Here is a 22,845-nt window from a genome sequence, read left to right as displayed (position 1 = left end):
TGCTAGGAAAACAAACCCACCGAGCCAAAGGAGTGTTTCTTAGAAGGAGAAGATGCGACCGGAGAAGGCTTTGAGCCATTTTCACACAACCGCATACACAAGAGATGCCCCCAAGTGACCATTATGCGAGACACTAAGTATAGTATTTAAGACACTGAGGATAAAATAAGGAAAACCAAGGATCACAAGCATATCAATTCTGGTCAGCAATCTCAGCCTTCAGTCTTTCATTCCTTCAGTGTGTGTGTGTGTGTGTTTGTGTCTGTGTGTGTGTGTGTGTGTGTGTGTGTGTGTGTGTGTGTGTGTGTGTGTGTGTGTGTGTGTGTGTGTGTGTGTGTGTGTGTGTGTGTGTGTGTACGTGTGTGTGCATGCATGCCTGCGTGTGTTTTTTTTATGTGTGTCTGTGTGTGTGTGTGTGTGTGTGTGTGTGTGTGTGTGTGTGTGTGTGTGTGTGTGTGTGTGTGTGTGTGTGTGTGTGTGTGTGTGTGTGTGTGTGTGTGTGCATGCATGACTGCATGTGTGTTTGTGTTTGTGTGTGTGTGTGTGTGTGTGTGTGTGTGTGTGTGTGTGTGTGTGTGTGTGTGTGTGTGTGTGTGTGTGTGTGTGTGTGTGTGTGTGTGTGTGTGTGTGTGTGTGTGGTTGGCCTGAGGCTGAGTGGGTGGCCGCGGATTGCCGGTAACAATCTGCCATGCAATCTCCCAATAAAAGCCTGCTAGCGTAGCCTGCCAGCGTAGTGATCAGACATGCAGCAGCACAGGCTAAGTTTAGCTAGCACGCTCGCTCAGCACAATTTGCAGCTCTGTTTAAACCGCAGCCGGTGGCCTGTGACCCACACATACACCTGACCAAGAGGGCAGGGCCAGGCAGGCTTAGCCCACACACGCAATGACACACTCACACTTGTATACAAACATAGACACGCACACACACAAACACATACAAACACACTCTCTCTGACACACACACACACACACACACACACACACACACACACACACACACACACACACACACACACACACACACACACACACACACACACACACACACACACACAGCAAGTGACCTTCTAATTTAATTCCACTTTCCTCTCTCTCTCTCTCTCTCTCTCTCTCTCTCTCTCTCTCTCTCTCTCTCCTTATCTCTCTCTAATATCTCTCTCTCTCTCAAACACATTCTCATTCTGTCCTGGGTTTTCTCACCCTTTATTTATCCCTTGCTCTCTCTCTCTCTCTCTCTCCCTCTCTCGCCCTCTTTCACACACTCACTCACCCACACACGCACGCACAAACATACACACACACACACACACAGATAGAAAGACACACACATCCTCACTGTATCCTGTCAGCATTTCTAAAGTACTTGCTGTCCGTGGAGAGACTCATTCTGCTGATGTTTCATCAGTCAATCAATCCTTGAGCCTGCGTGAGCACAATCACGCACACACGCACGCACACACGCACGCACGCACACACACACACACACACACACACGCACACACGCACACACACACACACACACAAACACACAAGCAGAGGAAAGCCCCTTCATGCCTACTGAACACAACCACAACGACCGCTCTCCTCATGATGCAATGATCAGCTGTCTCTACTGAGGGGGTGTACACTGACGAACAGAAACAGTGCTCCACCGGTGTGTGGAGAGGGAGTGATTTATCCATGTTTAAAGACAGTGATATATACACGCATGGAGAAAGGCGTATAGAGAGAGAGCGCCACAGCCCCTCACTGCACTCCTACCGGCCTTCTGCTGCTGCTCCAGTGCCATGGCTGACGATAGGAATTTGCACACACGTTGAATGCCTCCATCCGCCTTACCCTCCATCCCTCCTTCAATCTATCTAACCACCCTCCCTCCCACCCGCCCATCCAATCCCCCACCCTCTCAACCGTCCACATATGGTGGCCTTGCATGCAAAGCACAATTTGTTGGTGATACTGATCCACATAACTCTTTCAAAGCCAAATGCTATGTTCATCACTCTATTTTTAAAGATGAGACAGAAGGTAATGATTTTATCTTTTTATCTCCTTCTATGTGTGTTTGTCCGCGTGTGTGTGTGTGTGTGTGTGTGTGTGTGTGTGTGTGTGTGTGTGTGTGTGTGTGTGTGTGTGTGTGTGTGTGTGTGTCCGCGCGTGTGTGTGTGTGTGTGTGTGTGTGTGTGTGTGTGGTTGTGTGTGTGTGGTTGTGTGTGTGTGTGTGTGTGTGTGTGTGTGTGTGTGTGTGTGTGTGTGTGGTTGCGTGTGTGTGTGTGTGTGTGGTTGCGTGTGTGTGTGTGTGTGTGTGTGTGTGTGTGTGTGTGTGTGTAGATTTCGGACGCCCTCCAGCAGAGCTACGCCACCTCGGTGCTGTGGCAGTTCCTCAGCCTGGGCTACGCCCTGATGCTGTGCCCCTTCGTCATCGTGCTGGGGGGGATGTTCTTCCTGGCCACCGCCCTCTTCTTCCTGGATGATCGGGAGAAGGCTGAGAAACAGTGAGTGCCGTACACACACGCCGTCGTCGTGATGGAAGCCTTCCCCCTATTCATGGTCATTACCTTTACATTGAGGGCATTTAGCAGACGCTTTTATCCAAGCAACTTACAATAAGTACATTTGTCAGAAGAAGAAGACACAATATGTGGATGTCGGAACAGTAAGGATGTTCATAGAGCCAAGGGCCAAGCACTAACAATCGCTAGGTTAACCCATTTCACGTATACAACAAAGATAGCTAGAATAAGATGCTAAGATGCTAACTACTTTTCATTACCGCCATGACTACCAACACCTCTCTATTCTCAAACCGCCACGTCCCTTCCTCTTTCGCTATCTTATCAACCTGAAGTATCCCATTTATTTTGTGTAGATAATAATATATAATCAGCCTTTGATTTAGCCGGAGAAGCTCAACTGAGTTCAAGGACAGTCTTTTAATGAATACATGAGACAACATGGCAGGGCAAAAACACACAGTATGGATAATGACGTACGGTAGAAAATGTATTTAATGTATTCAGAGTAGGTATTATTCAATAAGCCGAATTAGGAATTTAATGATTACACAGCATGGAAACACTAACAATAAAATAAAAATACGTCAAATAAATTCAACGTAAATTATAATACCAAACTAATTATATTTCACAGTTGCAACATCATTAATGTTCTGGGCATCCCTGAGAGGCAAGATGCTGGGGTACCTGGTCTCAAGAGCAACAAGCCCTCTGGCTCCTCTCGTCATTGAACCTCAGAGTCACTGCATATGACTTAAGACTCAGTAGCACTCAAGGCTCCCCTGACGCCCGCCCTAGCCAGAACCAGGAAGACCCCTGAAGCTGAAATGAAGTCCGGAGTCAGCATTCTTGTACTCCGGCACCAGCTGTCTCCAGCTCTTCCACCGTCCCACATCAATGTATTAGAGGACGAGTGTGTTACGGAATATCTTTCCCTCTCCGTATCCCTGCGTCCCTGTCCCTTGCCTGAACACAGGCCTGTCGAACAAGCAAGAGGCTAGCGAGGACCTTAAAAGGTTAAGACAAACACCACTCATCCTCTCTGGAACATAGTGGCTGTTTTTTTTTTTTTCATTTTTTATCATGTTGACTGACTCGTGTGGTCTTTGGGAAATGACTTCCTTCCTGTTGAAAAGGAAGTCATTTTGAATGTGGAGACATTTTTAGGCAGGGTGGTGGTTTTGTTGGGTGATGCGTTTATCAGTCTAGTTTTTCCACATGTGATGCAACCACAGTCCATGCCGGAGAAGTCTTAAGCAGAACCCGAGCATTCCAGTGTGCTTACACGTCTATTTAAGGGTTAGGCTTGTGTCAAAAACATACGAACTCCATACGGTTGTTCAAATCCCAAAATGAAGGGGTTCTGTGAAAAGATCAACTCCCCTACATACTGTGTACTATTCTGGTTGCCGACTGCCCCCCTCCAATCAGGTATCTCCAAACAGGGCTGTAACACGGAGGATAAAGCACAGAACCTAGGGGCGGTCGTGGGTAAGGGGGAAGCCATCCTGTCACCACCAGTTGTTGGTATCGAGCCAAGCAAATAGGAAAAGAAAAGCAGAACAATGAGAAGGAAAGAGAAACAGTTTGGAGGGCTGCCTGCGTGACAGTGGAAGATAGTGCGCTGTGGTTATGGTATGTGGTATGAATTAGCCCACCACATTATTGGCCCCGGTGTACATGCTATATCTGACCGCCATCTTAACTCACATCCTACACAGCGGAATGCTCACATACCAGCGGATTTAGTGAAGGGGAAAGGATACAGAAAGCGCAGGGCTCATTTTTTAGATTAGGAGCAGAAGTCGTGCATCAAAGCGTGAGTGAAAGTGATCACGTTGTCCCCGGTTTTGGCGGTTTTGAGTCGAACTTGGAGTATTGGTTTTACGGGAGAATGGAAATGCCTCTCTCCGCCCGCTTTACAATTATGATACAAGTTTGTTTGGGACAAACTGCTGCTACAGTTTTATATTTTATTATGTACGGGATATATTAATAACAGAGCTTTCCCTAAAACATTTAAACCGTTTAATGACCGTTTAAGTACAATTCCCAAAAAAGATTGATAATTTGTTCACGCAGGGCATGTTTCCTAAAAAATCTGCCAACTGTTGAATCACACGCTCACTTCTCAGAGTCTTCCATTATTAATTCATCACACGCTACGTTGTACCACGGAACACTCTGATTTAGGAGGCAAGCGCACCACTTTGAAGCCGCATCCTAAAAGGAGCGAGAGAACCTAACAGTAGCGGAGCCTGTGCGCAGAACCGGCTTCAAACGGCGGTGCCTCAGCGAGCACGCGAGAGGACAACAGCAAACACGAACGCGGCGGGCACGGACGCGCCGGGGTTCTTCCGCGGGTGGGATATTTATAGCATCCCCTTCACGCTCCGATGCCTCCCGATTTATACAATTTCCTCTGACTTGACGAATACAGAGGCAGTCTTGAGCGGTTTGACTCTATTTGTGCACGGGGAGCAGAGTGGAATGGGTTACTCACTGGAGCGCGCTCCTCGCCCCGCCGCCGGCGCCCGGCGCTGCGTGTTCTGTTTGAGCGGTCCTTCTTTATTTTGAGGAGGAGGGGGAGGAGGGGGAGGAGGGGGCGAAGGGGCGGGGGGGGGTTGGGGGGGGTGGAGGGCTCGGGGGAGGGAAAAGTGGCTTGGGTGAGTGGTTCGGGAAAAATGTAACCTAATGTATGCATGCACATTTGACACATGTTTTGCTTGGACACACACAGTCAAACACACACACACACACACACACACACACACACACACAGACACACACACACACACACACACACACACACACACACACACACACACACACACACACACACACACACACACAAAGACTAACAAACACACTCACACAAAGACTAACAATCACACTCACACAAAGACTAACAATCACACACACACAAAGACTCACAAACACACACACACACTCATCTGTCTGATCCAGTAAATGTATACCCTGGCATGGCTTGGCACAGGAGCCCGGGGCCCCTGCACTGTGACAGAGTGACACACACGTCTGGCAGTGCATGCGCACAGGGCCAGACGGGGCCGGGGGCACAGAAAAAAACAGCAGATTGTGGTCCACCAAGTGTGTATAACACAATCACAGGCCCGGGGGAAAGATAGACTATCATCGCTATATGTTTGAATAGCTCCTCCAGAGGGAGAGGGAAGGCAACAGGAGGGTTTCATTCATGAGAAAGCCAAGCATCTCGCCTCTTCTTCACCAACACATTCTAGCATAACCAAGCGACCAGCTCTTAGTATAGTGTTTTTATAATGGTGAAACGGCACCCAGACAGTGCCTTGTAGTGTGCGTGGCTTTGTGTGACAGCCTCCTGGAGAGGTGGATAGCTCGTTAGCCCCTTGCTAACAGCGTTCTTCTTCTTCTTCTCTTGTGTCCTCCAGGTTGAGCCTGATGACCCGGCCTCCCTCCACTGTCACGGTATGACCAGGTAATTTATTCTCCCCTTCTACTAACCCCCCCCCCCCCCCCCGTCACCGTGTTCTCCACTCTAACAGCCTTTCAGCCCTCATCAGCCCTCAGCATCAGCAGCCACAAGCAGAGCCTTCTCATCAGCAGTTTAACGAGCATTGTAGCGTTACAGAGCGGGGCTAAGAGCAGAACCTTCTCAGAACATTAACCTTAAAAATGTAAACGGGCCCCAAAGCTACGATGACGCAGCCATCCTTAAATTAGAGGAGGAGGAAGAAGAGGAGGGAGAGGAGGAGGAGGAGGAGAGACTCAATCCGATAGAGAACCGTTTAGGAGCCAGGGAGGCTTTTGAAGAGGAGGATGCCGGCAGGACCTTTGAGTCATGGCGGTGTGACGCCCATGAGGCCGTTATCAGGCAGTTTTCGAGGGGTCGTCTCTGATCCGTTTCCTGATTCCTCCGTATTTATATCGAGGCTGAGTAGCCTTTGTTGCTCCATATATCAGACATCTTATCGAGACCTGGGTTCCCTTCCTGCCTTTATCACACGCACAAATATACACAACCATGCACACACACACACACACACACACACACACACACACACACACACACACACACACACACACACACACACACACACACACACACAACACAGACGCATATGTAATGCAGACTAATAATTAACCAAAACATATTGTTGGTTAAATGGTTGGAAGGGCAAAGCAGTGACAGCGCTCTGCCCTGGTGGAGCCTTAACAATAACAAGATTAAAGCGCTGATTACAGGCTGATTACAAGGCTCAGGACTTTGTTGTGTCTGCGGCTCTGTGTAAGGTAATCGGTTTTTGCCAAGGGGGCACAGTTTTATTAATTCCTTTGTTCCCGTTGTTTGGTCTGTCTCACTACTGAGATTTAAAGAAATATTTAATTAAGCATTGCATTTTAAAATCCGATTACCATATTAAATAAACCCATAGTGTGTCTGTTAATGTGATGTTTACGCAATGTCACAGAGTGCATGTCTTTAATTGTTATTTGAATGCAATTTGCATAGCATGGTATGCAATCTAATTTATTTACTCCACGCTATTTCCGTAACAAATCATAAAAGAAACGGCGAAGGAATCAAGAAACTCAACCTTTCAAGAACAGAATGAAACATTTCAAAAAGAGATATTCTGGTGATCTTTTTGTGTAGGAACTAACATAACAAGTTTTGGTTGAGAACCACTTGTTAGAACCTTTATATTATAATCAAATGTTTCCCTTCAACTCTTGGTTAATCCCGAAATTCCATCAGAAAAAACACAATGATCTGATCCTTGCGACTGTCGAGTTAATGCTCTGATACGCCGACATCTGACGCAAACAAGGCGAGACTCGGGGGTTTTCAGGTCCTGGTTCTAGGTCCTGGTTTGGCGCGCCTTGCTCGCTACTCCTGGTGAGATCCTGTCGCTGTTGTTTTAGGCCCAATCCCATTTCTACCCCTTACCCCTTCCCCTTACCCCTCCCCCTTGTTTTGAAGGGGTAAGGGGAAGGGGTAAGGGGAAGGGGTAAGGGGTAGAAATGGGATTGGGCCTTACTCGCTTATTATAGTGAGCCACGGTCACCAAGACTTGGGCTCCTCTGTGTGCTGTTGCAAAGACACACACACACAGACACACACACACACACACACACACACATGCACACACTGAAGTGAACCATGAAGACCCTCTCTGTTCTATCAGATGTTTTTTTATAAATTGAAAGAAATCATTTGTTGGTTTTGAGCTCAGGCAGCCAATGAGACGCAGACGCTGTTCCCTCTCTCGGCCCAAACGGATCAATGACGGGTTGATCCGTGATGGGCCAAACAGACCAATAACAGCCCCCACCGCCCCCGCCCAACGCAGCAATGAGAGGCCCTTATTCAGCCGGCACAGCAGTGGCTGAACAGCGACTAGCTTCATATCAAGCGCTCCACAACACGACTCAGCAGGGGGGGGGGGGGGTCTGGGCTCCTGCAGTATCTTTATTTAACCCTGACCCAGTCCGCAGATGAGACACAACAGGACAAGAGGATGATGCGGGTGGGGGGGAACGGGGGTGAAGATGAAGGATTCACCGCGGGGGGGGTTGAGATAGAGAGAGAGCAGGAGGCAGCCCAAATGGAGGGGGGGGGGGGGCTTTAATCTGCCAGGGGATGGAATACATTGGAAGATATTAATCTCTACTGATACCCTTCCAGACAGAGATCAGAGAGGCCCACGTCTGATCGACTACTGCAAGATGGGGTGTGGGGTGGGGGGAGGGATTGGGGAGGAATCGGGGGGTGAATACTTAGTAGAACTATAGAGCTCTGCAGAGCGTGGTAGCCTTACCCTGATCCCTAGTGTAGCCAAGCGGTGGCTGGAAGAGATCTGACGGGAGGCAGTGAAACTCGTTATCAGCCACTCAAAACCTGATTATGTGCTGAATGAAAAAGAATGCAGGCCGGAGGTGCGCCGTTCGTCCAATCACGGTGGCCCGCGCGCTCGAAACCTGCTGCAGCTGTTTGCACTCTGGCAAGCAGGTACACAGCTCCCCTCCTCAGGTGCCTGTCGTCAAACAAAACACGCCCCCATCCACAGGGCAGGGGGAGGTCAGGCACCGGTAGCCAACACACACGCACACACACACACACATGCGCGCACACGCACACACACACACACACACACACACGCACACAGGCAAACATTCACTCACGCACGCATACACACACACACACAGACACACATGTTTATGCACTGTCAACCACACACACACGCACACCCATACAGAAACATGCACACATATGCAGAGTCTCTCTCTCACACACGCACAAACACATGCATGATTGCACCCACACACAACATACAGACATATTGACTGTAGAGCACAGACGCACACAGAAAAATACACATACATGCACCGCCAAGCACACGCACACACAAACGCACACGCACACACGCACACGCTCTCGCACATACATGCTCTCGCACTGTACATATCTGTATGAATGTGACCTGCTTCAGTACAAGAGGCCCTTTCTACTTTCAAAATGCTCCTCCATCATAGGTGCATGAATAGGTGAACAGGAAGCGGCCGGTCGGTGCCGGCGGCCTGTTTATCCAGACCATTAAATAAATCAAGGTGTCCTCCATCCACTCCAGACGTCATTACGGGACAAGCTGACTCCCTTTCCGTTGTTGTGATATGCATACCACTTCCCCTATAACTCCACCGCAAGTCAGTTTGATTAGAGTGCGTCAGCTGGCCAGCTCATTTAGACCAACCCCTTCCCCTTCGAGACCGTGAAAAACAACCAGGAAAAGAATCACCACAGCTTAAGGCAGAGTCAGGACCTGGAATGATCCGCATATTCAGAAAGCCTAATTATAGTCGTGTGGTCGTTTGAAATGAATATCATGTTTAGCCCTCCAACAATGAGCTGGGGTCTGCGGTCTGGGAGGGAGCAGAGAGAAAATGTCGAGCCACTGAGCGCATTTGAACTCTTGGAGAAATGAAACCCGAAGCAACATTGTTCTCTAAGATGTTCTGAGGCTAATAGGGCTCGTCACTGTATCAGAGGACATCTTTTCAGGGGGGGGGGTCTGTAGGTGTGTTCGTATAGTGACTATTTTGTAGCATAGAAGGCGTACCCCAGTAAGCCAAGCAGTACACTTGGAGTGTACTGATGGTGTTCTTGTTAGTTTTGCCCCTTTGGCTTCACACAGAGGCCTACACGTGAGGTGTCTGTCGAGTGTTGGGCAAAAAGGTACTAACAACTAAACAGATGGCCAGGGGAAGCCTCACAGCCCGACATTAATTACACCAAAACAAAGGAGAGACACTCTAACCTCTCTCTCTCTCTCTCTCTCTCTCTCTCTCTCTCTCTCTCTCTCTCTCTCTCTCTCTCTCTCTCTCTCTCTCTCTCTCTCTCTCTCTCTCTCTCTCTCTCTCTCTCTCTCTCAGGTGTTGACGGAGACGACCTTCCAGTGGGGTGACACAGCTTATGGGGGGCAGGAAACAAACAACCAGCTATGAACGGAAAATGAAGGACCCCCCCCCCCCCCCCTCATCCCGCCAAGAGCCAAGCCGGGCATGTTCATCTTCTTCATCGTTCTCCTCCTCTCCCTCTCCTTAACGCTGTCTCCCTCTCTGATGTGGACTGGAAGGAAAGGAAGACTTTTGTTTGTTCTGTTTGTGTGGGTGGAGTGGACAGGAGGGAGCGTCTTGCTCCACCTACCTGTCCGCCGCAGAGACCTCTCTCTCCCCCCCCTCCCCCCCGCCTGTCTCTCTGACCCTCCCTTCCTCCCGAGGGGAGGGTCGTGTTGGGAGGAGACCCTCCGCCCCGCCAACCCGTGCCAATACTACTGAACGCCGACCTGCCCTGTCTGTCTGTCTGTCTGTCTGTCTGTCTGTCTGTCTGTCTGTCTGTCTGCCTGCTCACAACTCTGTTTGTCTGTCAGTCTGACTACCTGCGTGTGTCCATCGTCCATCCGTCTGTGTGTGTGTGTGTGTGTGTGTGTGTGTGTGTGTGTGCGTGCGTGTGTGCGTGCGTGCGTGCGTGCGTGCGTGCGTGCGTGCGTGCGTGCGTGCGTGCGTGCGTGCGTGCGTGCGTGCGTGCGTGTGTGTGTGTCTGTGCGTCCGTCTGCCTGTCCGATCTGCACCAAGTGCCATGAGATCATTACATTCCTTCAGACTTTGCACTGACCATCCGAAGACCTCGGCCCATCGCATCGCTGTCCGTGTCTTCCATGCAGCACGCCCTGATGCAGCGCGACCGCACCCGCACGCTCACCGTGGGCTCGGCCGGTCGCTCCCGTTGCGACTGGATACACGCTGTCACTCCTGGAGACCACATGGTATCATATTCCCCCTCCTCGTCGTTTGCTTGGATTCAGCCGTCGTACTTGCTTATATGTGTGTGAGGGTGTGCGTGGCGCTTTTTTGGGGTTGGATTTGCCCACAACACAAGACAAGGCAAACCCCTACAGGGTGACGATGTGCAACAGGAACATCTGAGCGATGAGGGTAACAGCTTGAGCGTCTCTGTGTCACCGCTGGGGCCGCAGCGGGAGGAGGGATCCAAAGTGACATTGGGAGCGCCGTGATTAGAATAAAGGGGTTTTGCGGAGTGTCTTCATCACAGCGTTGGCCTAATCCAATCAAGATCAACGTGTCGCCGTGCATGTCGACATTGCCAGTGTGGAGAAAAAAAAGGCTCGAGAAAGTGTTTAGTGTCAGCGCCGCTGAACACTGTGAGCCTCCACATCATCAGTGCAAAGCGAGCCATTTGCATACATCCGTCTTCTTTCTCTCCTTCTCTCTCGTACTTAGCACTTATATCACTGTAGACAGTGCCGGAAGATATGATGGGAGTCTCTGCAAATGATTTTTTACAGGCTGTATCGTTTTTTTTGTTTCTCTGATATTTTATATTGTTTGTGATGTTTACTTTGAAACTGAAGGCTGCGTTGCCTTTGATTGTTTCAGGAGCATGAAGCAATCGGGATATATTGAAAGCGGACACTGGATTTTTTTCTCATGATGACTTTAATAACACTATATGTATTCTATTTGTCCCCCCTCCCCCTCCTTCCACTCTGGGAACACGCTCCTCTCACAGACGTTTAACGTTGTGTTGTCTTACGACAAGTCATTTTCACGTGGGCGTTGTGCCATTCAAAAAGGGAACGCGAGACTTTTGTTATTGTGGAGGAAACCAAGCGAGCTGGCTGGACGCTTTCCTCTGAACAGGACAGCTCTCCCTGGGAGCCGGGCTTAAATGTCCGGGCACCGCGGCCACATAGAGAGAAAGAACAATCCTGCAACTTTGAATGATGGATTCCAGTCAAGGGTGGTTACAATAACAGTCATTGTGAACACAGACATTCACCACCACCCCCCCCCCCCTGTCCGTTCACTGCAGATATCTCATTGCAAGATTGAAAGGAAGTCCCCTAAAAGGAGGCTAGCAGTCATCAGTTTAATTAGTCAAGAAGATCTAAATCTGGAGATTCGTTGGCTGCGGGTTAGAATAGACGTTAACCGATAAAGGGAACGTCTGCGTGAAACATGATCACCATGACAACATGCGTGTGTGGAGAATGCTTGACAGACCGTCCCCTCAGAGGCTCAAAGTGTCTGATGTTATAAAGAAAAACCTTTTGGTGTTGGTATTTGTAAGGAATCAAATACTTATTAGCTTTTTTTGATTTATCTGCACAATCGCAAAGAGCATACGCCATTTTGTATATTTCTTCACCCTATGCATGGACTCCCCGCGTTTGATATGTATGGTTTATGCAAACGCATCGATGTCTGCCGCCAAGAACTACTGCGCACGCTTGTGTGTGGCTGTGTATGTGTCGGAGAAGGAGGCTGGTTTGTGTTTACATCAAGAGGAGAAAGCTCAATGAGGTGTCGTAGTAGGAGGACCTTCATGAAGGGAAACAAAGAGCAGCTCTATGATGGAGAATAACTTTAGCTGGAGTCAGGGAGACTGTGCACTCGTAGCATCGGCCCGAGTGACTCACTCTTTGTGTTTGTGTGTGTGTGTGTGTGTGTGTGTTTGCGTGTGCGTGTACGTGTGTGCGTGTTTGTGTGTGGGGCGTCCATACGTCTCTGAATGTGATGCACACACATCAACTTAATGCATTAAGCTTCACATCTTCCATTAGCTCACTGTTTCTTTCTTTCATTCGTTTAACCAAATTATTATAATTTTTTTTAAATGACTACAGTCTATAGAGGTGTATAAGTATATATATAAATATATAAATATAATGCAGCAACTTTAATATATTGTAAATGATGGCTTGGATGCAACGTATTTATTTTGTTTGTCACCTTAATGAAGAGAAATCTGTAAAGGGAATTTTTTAAGTTTGAAGTATACCACACTTTGTTGTTAGTTTTTCTTGGATTTACAAACGCCTGTATGTTCATCGTATTACACAAGGAAACAACATAATACCTTTTTTTCATTACTCAAGTTCACAGTGCGTTTACTGTGATTGTGATTTGGACTTCTTCACATATAGGACGCACACACACACACACACACACACACACAAACGCATGCATGCATGAAAGCGAACAAACGAACACACACACATAAACAAACACAAACACACGCACATTGAACTACTCTCAAAGTGGCAATAAACACACATTCACACACACAAGAATTTATACATTTTACAACCAACACAAGTTACCAGACGTCTGTTGTGTGAAGCTAGTGATCAAAAAAAAGGTTAATTTCTTTTGCACATTTATCATTCAGGGATATATTTTTCGTTCAACCATTAGACATAGCGACCCGCTTCACGAGCCTCTGAAGAGGAGGGTCGGACACTTCACGCTCACCGTAGAGTGCAGACACACAGTGCTTGGCCCTGATTGGCCCTGTCATAAGCTGAGTTCCGCCTTGCCAAATTGATCTCCCGTAGGAACACGTAGCGGTGTTGTTGTAGTGGATATGTTGTGTGAGACACCACCCCCAGCGATGGTGTTGGGAAGATTTCTTGTCATACAAGAACCATGTATAAAGAGACCTATTTCTGATGTTGAGCAGAAAACAGAGGTTATTTTTTATTTTTAGAACAAGTTATACACAAGTTGAAGAAAAAAAAACTATGAAAAAATTGGGAAAAAGATGAAATCAAAGCATATTATTATCCTAGATCTTAACTGTGATACTCCATCGGGGGTGGATATGAAATGTACATGTGTATGTAAATGATCAAATAAACTTATTTAATCAATTCACTGCTGTGTCACAAAGTATAATTTGTGTTATCCTTGCCATTTTGTAAAATGCTACATTTACCATTAGCATTACATTTACCATATTAAATGCGTTCAAGCTAGGGTGGAAGTATTGAACCAAGATGTGTGAATGTATGCATATGTATTATGGTAATGAAAGTGTCTATGGCAAATGTTTTGCATAACTATAGGCCTAATAAGTTACTTGCATTACAAAAAACATTAATCATTTCAGCTAGAAAACTTTTGGTCATTTGACAATTCGGGTGATTTCGGAAATAGGCTCAAAGGGAAGCCCTAAGCTACAAATATATTCATTAATTCAATGCTAATGCCGTCATGGTATAGCTTAGTTGATGTTCTGTCCAGAGGAAACGATTTCATGCAGTATTTAGTATACTTTTATTCAAAGTGACTTGCAGTGAATATTTTTAAGAGACATGTGATTCAAGAACGGGTATAGGGGTGAGGCATCTTGCTCTGAAACCTACAGGTAGACTTTGGAATGTGTGCAATTTAAAGATATATACCTATGTTTAATTTTATTCTTAAAAAATACGGACGATAGTAAACTAATCATCGTCAAAAATGCCCATTGATATTACTAGTCACTAGCAACCAATTGTCTGGTCCCCCGGAAAAGACCATCAAAGTGTAACCACGACTACACAAAGCTCTTGAACCAGGTGGGCTGAAAGGTAGACAGTAATGTATATACTCTTTCAAAACAGTGGCCCCACTATCTATCACTTCCCTGTCTGCCGTAGACTCCCTGTACTTTCTCCTCTTCCTGTGGATACTCTGACAAAGGGCGGCTTCTCATCCAAGCGCCGGGGAGCGTTCTTGAGTTCGGCCCGGTGAATACACCATATTGTTCACAGGCAGTCAAGCGAGCTTTGGAGAGGGGTTTTAGTTTGTAAAGTAATCCACCGTCCCACCCTCTCACCCCACCCTGCCCAGCGAGGCCTGCACATGCATTGACACGGCACAGACATCGTGTCACGCAGGTGGAGGCCAGTGGGAGAAACACAGGATTCACCTTGACAGGAAGTGAGGGAATCCCAAGTACCTTAGTGAGAGAGGTTCTTTAGAAAGGGGGAGGGAGAGGGGCAAGGTGTGTGAGTGAATTCGCTGACAGAAAAGCCTTTGGACCTCAGACGAATGGACCTGCTTATGAAAGGTTGGACGTGAAAGCACAAAGCCCATAGGTGTATACTTTACGGTAGTAATGGAGGAGGAGGACCAGAGCGCGAGGCGGTGTGTGGTCTGTCATTAGAGACACGGTTCACACAGAATCCGCCAACGACTGTTTTTTTTTTCTTCTCTGACTGAAGCCGGGATTGAAAGAAAGAAAAGGGGGGGGGGGAATTATTGGGCCCCCGAGATAGAGAGAGAGCGTTAACGGCGAAATAATGGCAGTCTTTTTTTTCTGGAAGGCTTTCAAAGCGGAGGGCCCCCCCTACTCCTTTCCCACAGTTGGAGCAGTATTTAGTCTGGTATAGTAGGGTTACATACCCCGATCGCTCCGAGTCAACACACCTAACACGTAACGCGGCGGACAGGAAACGACCAGGGGTGTAGACAGGAAAAAAGGGAGCCATTCGAGCCAGCCATGGAATTTCCATTTGCACTTTGCCACTTATTTTTCCTCCAAGGAGCCAACCTTGTAAAACACATTGCAGCAGATTTAGATCACTGGCAGTGGACGCGCTTCCGAAAGGTGATGAGTTGGAAACGAGAGCAAAACAAGCCGCTCCTGCTCACGTCTTGTTTTGAGAGGTAACAACCGCCGCTTTGCTGCGTGGTCTGGCACTGTCGTCACTTATTTCATGAGCTATTTCTCTGCAAATACAGACACAAACAAAAATAATATAAGGTCAAATATTAGGGTCATTTAACAGGTTTCTCGGCTATATTCCTTGGATTAATTCCCATCTCTTTGAAGGTATTGTATTCCTAGATGCTCCCACTCATAATATTCAAATGGCACACAAATCATGCTTTAACATCTTTGGACAGAGTGTGATGGGATACAGTTTTTATTTTGTAGTAGGACCTACCGAGTTACCTGACCCCAAAAAAACAATTGCGACGTCATTTAATTCATCAATGACAAGTATGTAGAAGCAACCGCTTTAATCTATTCAATTAATTATTTTAGACAATGTCACGACGACGCCAGCAGCTGACGGACAGAGAAACGAAGGCCTCCTTCGGCTCCGAGCTGTCCCGCGGTGACACGGCGGGCCGTCCCCGCACCGCAGAGCACTGAGGAACCGACGACACGAGGATCTCCACGCTCCACCTCCATATCACACCTTGCACCGGGAATCTCTCACCCCCCTCTCGCTCTCTCTTCACCCACCGACGTCGGAGACCGCTTTCACACTCCAGAAATAAACCACCACCGCGGCAGTAGAGCCTATAGAGACCCCTATAGATCACCTACGCCCCCCCCATCCCCCCACCCCTGCAAAACAGAGGCAGGTTTATGTTATGGAAAACTTCTAGTTCATGTGTGTGTCCCTTATGTGTGGAATCAGGGGGCTTCCCCCCTCCCCCTCCCTCCCTCCCTCCCTCCCCCCACTGATTCCACACATTTTTGTCTGACAGGCCAAGTCCCAGTCTGACAGAATAATGCCATCACATTCGTAATCCTATTACGGATCTGTCGACTGAACTTCATGAATTCATCCGTAGAGCGAACCGAAGGACGCATGAATAAATGAAGTCACTAGCTAAGTAAAAAAAAAACAAAGACATTCGCAATATGATTTATGTATGACCTTTAACCGCTCGATTTCTCCTCACATTTCGCTCCTCTTCCTCCCTGTCTCTGCACTGAGGTCAGGAGCTCTTCACACTGCCACTGAGGAGGAAGATGGGTGTTGACGCCCCCCCCCCCCCCCCCCCCACTCCCCCGCAGCATCTCAGGCCCAGGGTAGCCAATCAACCTTTAGCTTCGCTGTGCGCCGCCGGAGCGTTAGCATGAATGACTGACTCTACCCCTATAATCACTCTGCACCATCGCTGCTCAGTGCCGCTAATAAGGCAGACGCTCATTCAAGAGGAAGGGTGACACCACGCTCCCCCCGGCCTCCTCCTCCCTCCCCTCCTTCCTCCTCCTCCACCCCATCCTCCTGCACCCTTCCTCCTACCCCTCCTTATCCTCTTCCTCCCTCTCCTCTTCCTCTTCTTCCCCTCCTCCTCCTCCTCCCCCTCCTCCACCTCCTGCTCCTCGCCTCCACCTCCAATTCCATCTCCTCTCCCCTCCTCCTCCTCCTCCTCCTCCTCCTCCTCCTCCTCCTCCACCTCCTCCTCCACCTCCTCGCTCTGCTCATCGGCGCGTGCAGGGGAGGGCAGCGCGCGGCGCGCACAGCGATGGAGTCAACATAAAGGGTGACCGCCCGCCCGGGATCAAAGGCTACGTACGCGCCGGGCCTCCAGGTCGTCTATTATTACTCTACTAGACGCCAGGCCGCTCCTGCGACCGCGGCTGTAAACGAGCGGGAAACTCGACCGTCGTGTCCTGTAGGCTAGTCACTCTTTAGATGCCGCAGTGGCATCCATCGGGCGGCGGCTCGCCCCCGCTTCGGAGCGGTGTGTGGCGGAGGGCAGGGGGCGTGCACTGCTGAGCGGTTGATTAGATGTGCACGCTATGAAGGAAGTAATGCGGAGAACATCCTAAGTGGGAACGGGATGCGCGGCGAGGTTCGGTCGTCCCAGGGGGCTTTGTGTGGTATATAAGGAAAGTGCACATTCCCGCATATGCGCATAATATCATTTTTTCCACCATAAATGAAACATGAGGGAAGCTAAACTTGGCCGGGTGTGAGTGATGTCGGCTGGCATCGCTTGCCATTCTTAGCTTACGTGAGTCTATATTTAGACCCTCGAGTGTTTCCATTCTAGAAAAAAGCTGAATAAAACAGAAAAACAGGCAGTAGAGCATTTATGTATTTAGTGTATTTGTGTGTGTGTGTGGGTGTGTGTGTGTGTGTGTGTGTGTGTGTGTGTGTGTGTGTGTGTGTGTGTGTCTGTCTGTGATGTGTGTGTTTGTGTGTGTGTGTGTGTGTGTGTGTGTGTGTCTGTGACGATTGTGTGTGTGTATGTGTGTGTTTGTGTGTTAGTGGCGTGTGTGTGGGTGTGTGTCTGCACAGCTGCAAATGCAGCTGGGTCTCACAGGGCATGCAAGTTGTTCAGTGTGTGAGGTTGACCCTGTGTGTGTATGTGGGTGTGTGTGTGTGCTTGTGTGTGTGTGTTTGAGTGACGTGTGTGTGTCTGTGTTTCTGCAGAGTTGCATATGCATTTGGGTCTCATAGAGCAAGCAAGGTGTGTGTGCGTTTGTGTGTATGTGTTTGTGTGTATCTGTGTGACGCGTTTCTGTCTGTCACTGTGGTGTGTTTGTCTGTCTGAATGTGACATGTGTGTCGTTGCAACATGGTCTCACAGGAATCCGTGAAATGACTACGGTCGGACGCTTAACTCGAAATCCGTGGCCACATCACAGAAACACGCCGATATCCGTGTGTGAGCCACGGAATAACAGCGTCATTTACTTATATTGGAGCAATTTCCGTAGCCACATCACGGACAATTGAAGTGATTCCGTCAGACCACCGCGGATTTTGAGTTAAGCCCCCGCTGTGGTCAAATGTGGCACACACACAGATTGAAACGGGAGCACACACAGATTGAAACGGGAATCTGTGTGTGTGCCACGGAATATCATTGTCATTTACTTGCATTGGAGCAACTTTCGTGGACACAACAAGGACAATTTAAGTGTTTCAGTGAGACCACCCCGGGTTTTGAGTTAAGCCCCCGTGGTCGACTCGCTCGTTGAAACAGGGATCCGTGTGAGCCACGGAACATCAGCGTCATTAACTTGCATTGGAGCGAATTCCGTGGCCACATCACGGAAATCGGCGTGTTTCCGTGATGTGTCCACGGATTTCGAGTTAAGCGTCCGACCGTAGTCATTTCACGGATTCCTGTGAGACCAGGTTGGTCACTGACTCTTCTATGTGACGTATGACGTGTGCGTGTGTCTGTCTGTGACACATGTAAGTGTCTGTCTGTGTGACGTGTGTGTTTGTGTGTGTGTGTGTGTGTGTGTGTCAGGGGCCAGCGGTCCCACGGCATTGTTAACGACGTCGAGCAGAACAGAGTGTCCAACGCCGTCTCACTGGAACCGAAACATTCATCGAATGGGAGAGAGACAAATACAGAACTATTAAAATATACAGTGTCTGCACTAATACACTCAGGGCAGCATGGAGATCTGCTCGTTCAGATGTAAACCGCCACGGAGCACACACACACACACACACACACACACACACACACACACACACACACACACACACACACACACACACACACACACACACACACACACACACACACACACACACACACACACACACACACACACACACACGGCAAGGGTAATAGAGTTAGCACCTACACCATAAAAGCTCATAGATACCCACAGGAAAACACTGATTAATAACAGATGACAGGTCTAGGAAGTCAGTGTTGGACTCCTGCCTGATTCTCCATCTCTATATCCAGCCCTATGACTATTATTTTGTGTGCATGGAAATAAGGATATTAACATTGAATTTAATCTTCTAGCTTGGCCATGAGAGTGACACGCGGTGGAACTTTAGTTGGATATTGAAAATTGGTGCGTAAATGTGGAAAAATCCAACCACCCGCATTTTATCTGATTGGGGGTGGACACCCCATAGCATGGAGCTAGAAGGCTATGGTAGGTCAACAACATCAGACAGTGCAGTGTTTTGGTGGGCAGTTCTGTCTTGAGTCCCTCTGCTCTGCCAGATGTTGGACAGTCTGGCCTGAACCCATACAGTATAAAGGAGCTTTTCTACTGGCACACATTGTCTGGTCTGCTTCCTCCATGTGAACAAAACACAAGGTATGCGTTTGTGTCACTAGGAGGCCTGCAGATATCCACTGTAAACAGCAAATCCTGACTTTCAACACACAATATATAACAAATATAAATCAATTCTGCCGAAAACAGCAGCTGTGTGTTGATCCGGGTTTCAAATGTGGTTTCAATAACCTTCTTTTTACGTCACGGTTCTAAATCCAATATTTTTTTTTTGAATACTCAACAGCTGCTTGAGTTCCATCCAAATAATTATTTTTATGAAAAACCTTTAGCATACCTTATACTCTTTGATGCTCACCATGGTAATAATGGCTTCCACACAGGCTCTGCTCTCTGTCATTCCTTCCATGTCATTTCTTCCATGTCCCTATCTAGCAGAGGTCTGCTATAGATCATTGAGTGTCTGTGTCTGCTAAGGGGGGGTCTGTTTCAGTTTACACTCTTGTCCACCCCAGTTCAATCCCCCAACTGTCCTCATCTCAACATAGCTGTCAGAGCAGTAACACCCCTCCTGCAGAACCCGATTCACGAATACAGATGATCCCAGTGTGCTCCTGTCCAGACACTTTACAGGTCTTGTGAGGGTGAGGGTGAACTAATCCTTTGATAGCTGATACAATGATGGTGGCTCATTAAACAATAAAGCCATCGATTCAACCCTTTATGCCCACATACCGCTGACATATAATGATACCACAATGATCGTGGCTTACCCCTAACCATTTGATAACTGCAGTACAAGAACAAAGGCTGAACGGGACCGTTTTTCAGCTGTTGTGCTTATCATACTTTATACTATTTGGATGGCCTATGCTGCTTTTCTTTCTTTTGTTATATTTCTTTTATGAGACTTTTGGCTCATAGCTAATAGCTCATAGCTGAGACTTTTGTCTCATAAAAGAAAACAATTTCCTCAGGGAGCATTAAACCGGGATCAGAATTCCTATCTGTATCGTTATCAGTATATCATCTGTTAGAATGACGTCGTGTTACAGAGCTCATTGGATAAAGAAAAGACCTGTGTGAAGTTAGTGAGCTCTGCATGTCCTCAAAGCACAACGGCTTTATTGAAGACGGGTTTACCAGGTGCAACAGGGGCGCTGCACTCATCACAGAAACAATAGAGTGTGCGTGCGGGGGGGGGGTCACCGTGGCAACTGGGACCCACCCTGTTTTAAAGGATGATGCCATCCCGCCAGTTGCAAGAATTGCCGTCCCAGGGATAACTCTGATATCACGGCTTCCTCAGGCTGCAACGTGCCACTCCTCAAATATTGGTTGGCTCACATATTCATTGCCTTGATTCTCTGTAAATATTCAAATATTCATATATTCATTGCCTCTATGGGCTTCCGACCTCTGCCTCTGTCTTTAAAGTTGCGCTAAAGTGACAATGCGAAAACTATAGGGTCGACTAAAAGTTGAAAATATGCAGAATTTATTATTCAAATTGGGACCGTCTGTTCATTTTATTAAAGATAATAGTAGTAATAGAACAATTGGGGCCAAGAGCATCCCAGAAGGTAGATAGTAACGTTTAAACATGCCGATTCATGTTTAAACGTATCCTTTATATTTATCAGTTTGCAACATGTACAATAAGTCCATCCAGCAAATAAATCAAAGACAGGACAGGGCAACCATGAACTCAAGGTAACAATCAACAAAAGTTAGTTCATTCGATTGGCTTTTCACTCCCTCACAGGGGATGGAGATAGGGGAACATCGTAGGCCATCTTTGGAGAAATGGACTCGAGGATGCAGAGTACAATGGCAGAGAAAACCACAAGGCAACGAGCCACAAAGCAACAACATGGTACCTGTGGTTCAGGACAGGTACCATCTAGCCAGCAGGTTAGCATGCAACACGCTTAAGGGTGACGCAAACGAATGGACAAGGCTTGGTTATTTAAATCAGCCCTCAAAAACACCCCAAACCAAACATGTGGCCTTAACCTTTGTATGGAACCAACTGTTTTCCAATATGGAGAATATCATGTCGAATTTGAAGTTGTATATGTTCTTTACTCGTTGTAAATGTAGCTAATTGTATTGTTAATTGTTTGTTTGCATTATATTGTATTGTTTTTAATAAATTCCTGCCCAGGGACTGCAGATGTAAATTAGCTACATAGCCAACACTGGACCAAGGGTTGTGTTGTGTTGGCACCGCCCCTGTTAAATAAACAAACAAACTAAACTGAGTCATGGCATGCACCTTCATTTGTATATGCAGAAGATAACACACCTCGGACATTGGTATTTTTGCTGGGAAAGCCATCCCACATCTTTGGATGACCCCCCTCTCTCTCCTACTCCATCTCTCCCTTCCACTCACACGGATGAGGCATCAGATGCGTCTCATCGTGGGTGCTGGTGGGCAGCTACCTTATGGTGGATGGCGAGTGGGTTTGATTGGATGAGACACAGCAGAAGGGCGAACCCAACCACGCAAAAAGACACGTTCGATCAGAACCAAACATGATATTGATTATTTATTTATATGAAGAGCCAATCTGCCAGTTTGAAGGGCTTGTGGGCTGATGAAAGAATGCACGTAGGTAGAGGTTGATCATTCCTACCAAAGGAGTTAATGTTTCTCGTTAACGTAGCAGATTGTATTGGTACTCTTCACCCGATACAGAGGGACGCAACTTTCAGGTCATTTCAAAACACAATATAGCTATTAAATATTTGTATCATTTTATGTTTCATATACTTTGAAACAGACATCACACATCTGAATGGCATTCCTACCAGTGGTTAAGGCCACCAATACTGTAGGCTGTACTAAAGATACAACTTAGTCTAAGGCTATTATATCTGGTACTGTGCTTTAAATTGTGACATTAATGAATTCAAGCGTACATGCTCCCTTTTTTTTTAAGTGAGCAAATGAGCAACGCTTAGCTTAGCATCTTTGTGGAATATTTGGTTTATAGAATAATGTTTGAGCCCCATCTAGTGGTAGAAATAAAAAAGTATTTATCAAATGACGACCCAGACTTGATTCAATGATTTTTTGCAGCAATATTACAGAAAGCTTCGCCTTACAACCTTGCATAAATAATGTATATGAAATTAAAAATAATAGTGATGCCATATCTAGCCATGGGCCTCCTTCTGAAAGGCAGCCACACATCGCACATACAAGTTGGACCAAACA

General features: G+C 47.4%; 1 protein-coding gene across 3 annotated transcripts in view; it reads left to right on the top strand.

Annotated features, from left to right (window-relative positions):
• spns2 (SPNS lysolipid transporter 2, sphingosine-1-phosphate) overlaps nt 1–13,756 on the top strand; it is a 76,466-nt gene extending 62,710 nt beyond the window's left edge. For 2 of the 3 annotated variants that reach the window (XM_030360504.1, XM_030360505.1), the window contains exons 11-13: nt 2,334–2,497; nt 5,950–5,986; nt 9,953–13,756. In XM_030360504.1, coding sequence (XP_030216364.1) covers nt 2,334–2,497; nt 5,950–5,986; nt 9,953–10,024 — 273 coding nt within the window. In that variant the 3' untranslated portion in view covers nt 10,025–13,756. Of the gene's footprint in view, nt 1–2,333; nt 2,498–5,949; nt 5,997–9,952 lie in introns of all 3 variants that reach the window. The other variant, XM_030360506.1, reaches the window with a different exon arrangement.
• Nucleotides 13,757–22,845: the final 9,089 nt, after the last annotated feature.

The sequence above is a fragment of the Gadus morhua genome, chromosome 7 (assembly GCF_902167405.1).
Source record: "Gadus morhua chromosome 7, gadMor3.0, whole genome shotgun sequence".
Classification (NCBI taxonomy): Eukaryota; Metazoa; Chordata; class Actinopteri; order Gadiformes; family Gadidae; genus Gadus; species Gadus morhua.
This window is presented reverse-complemented; position numbering and strand designations above follow the sequence as displayed.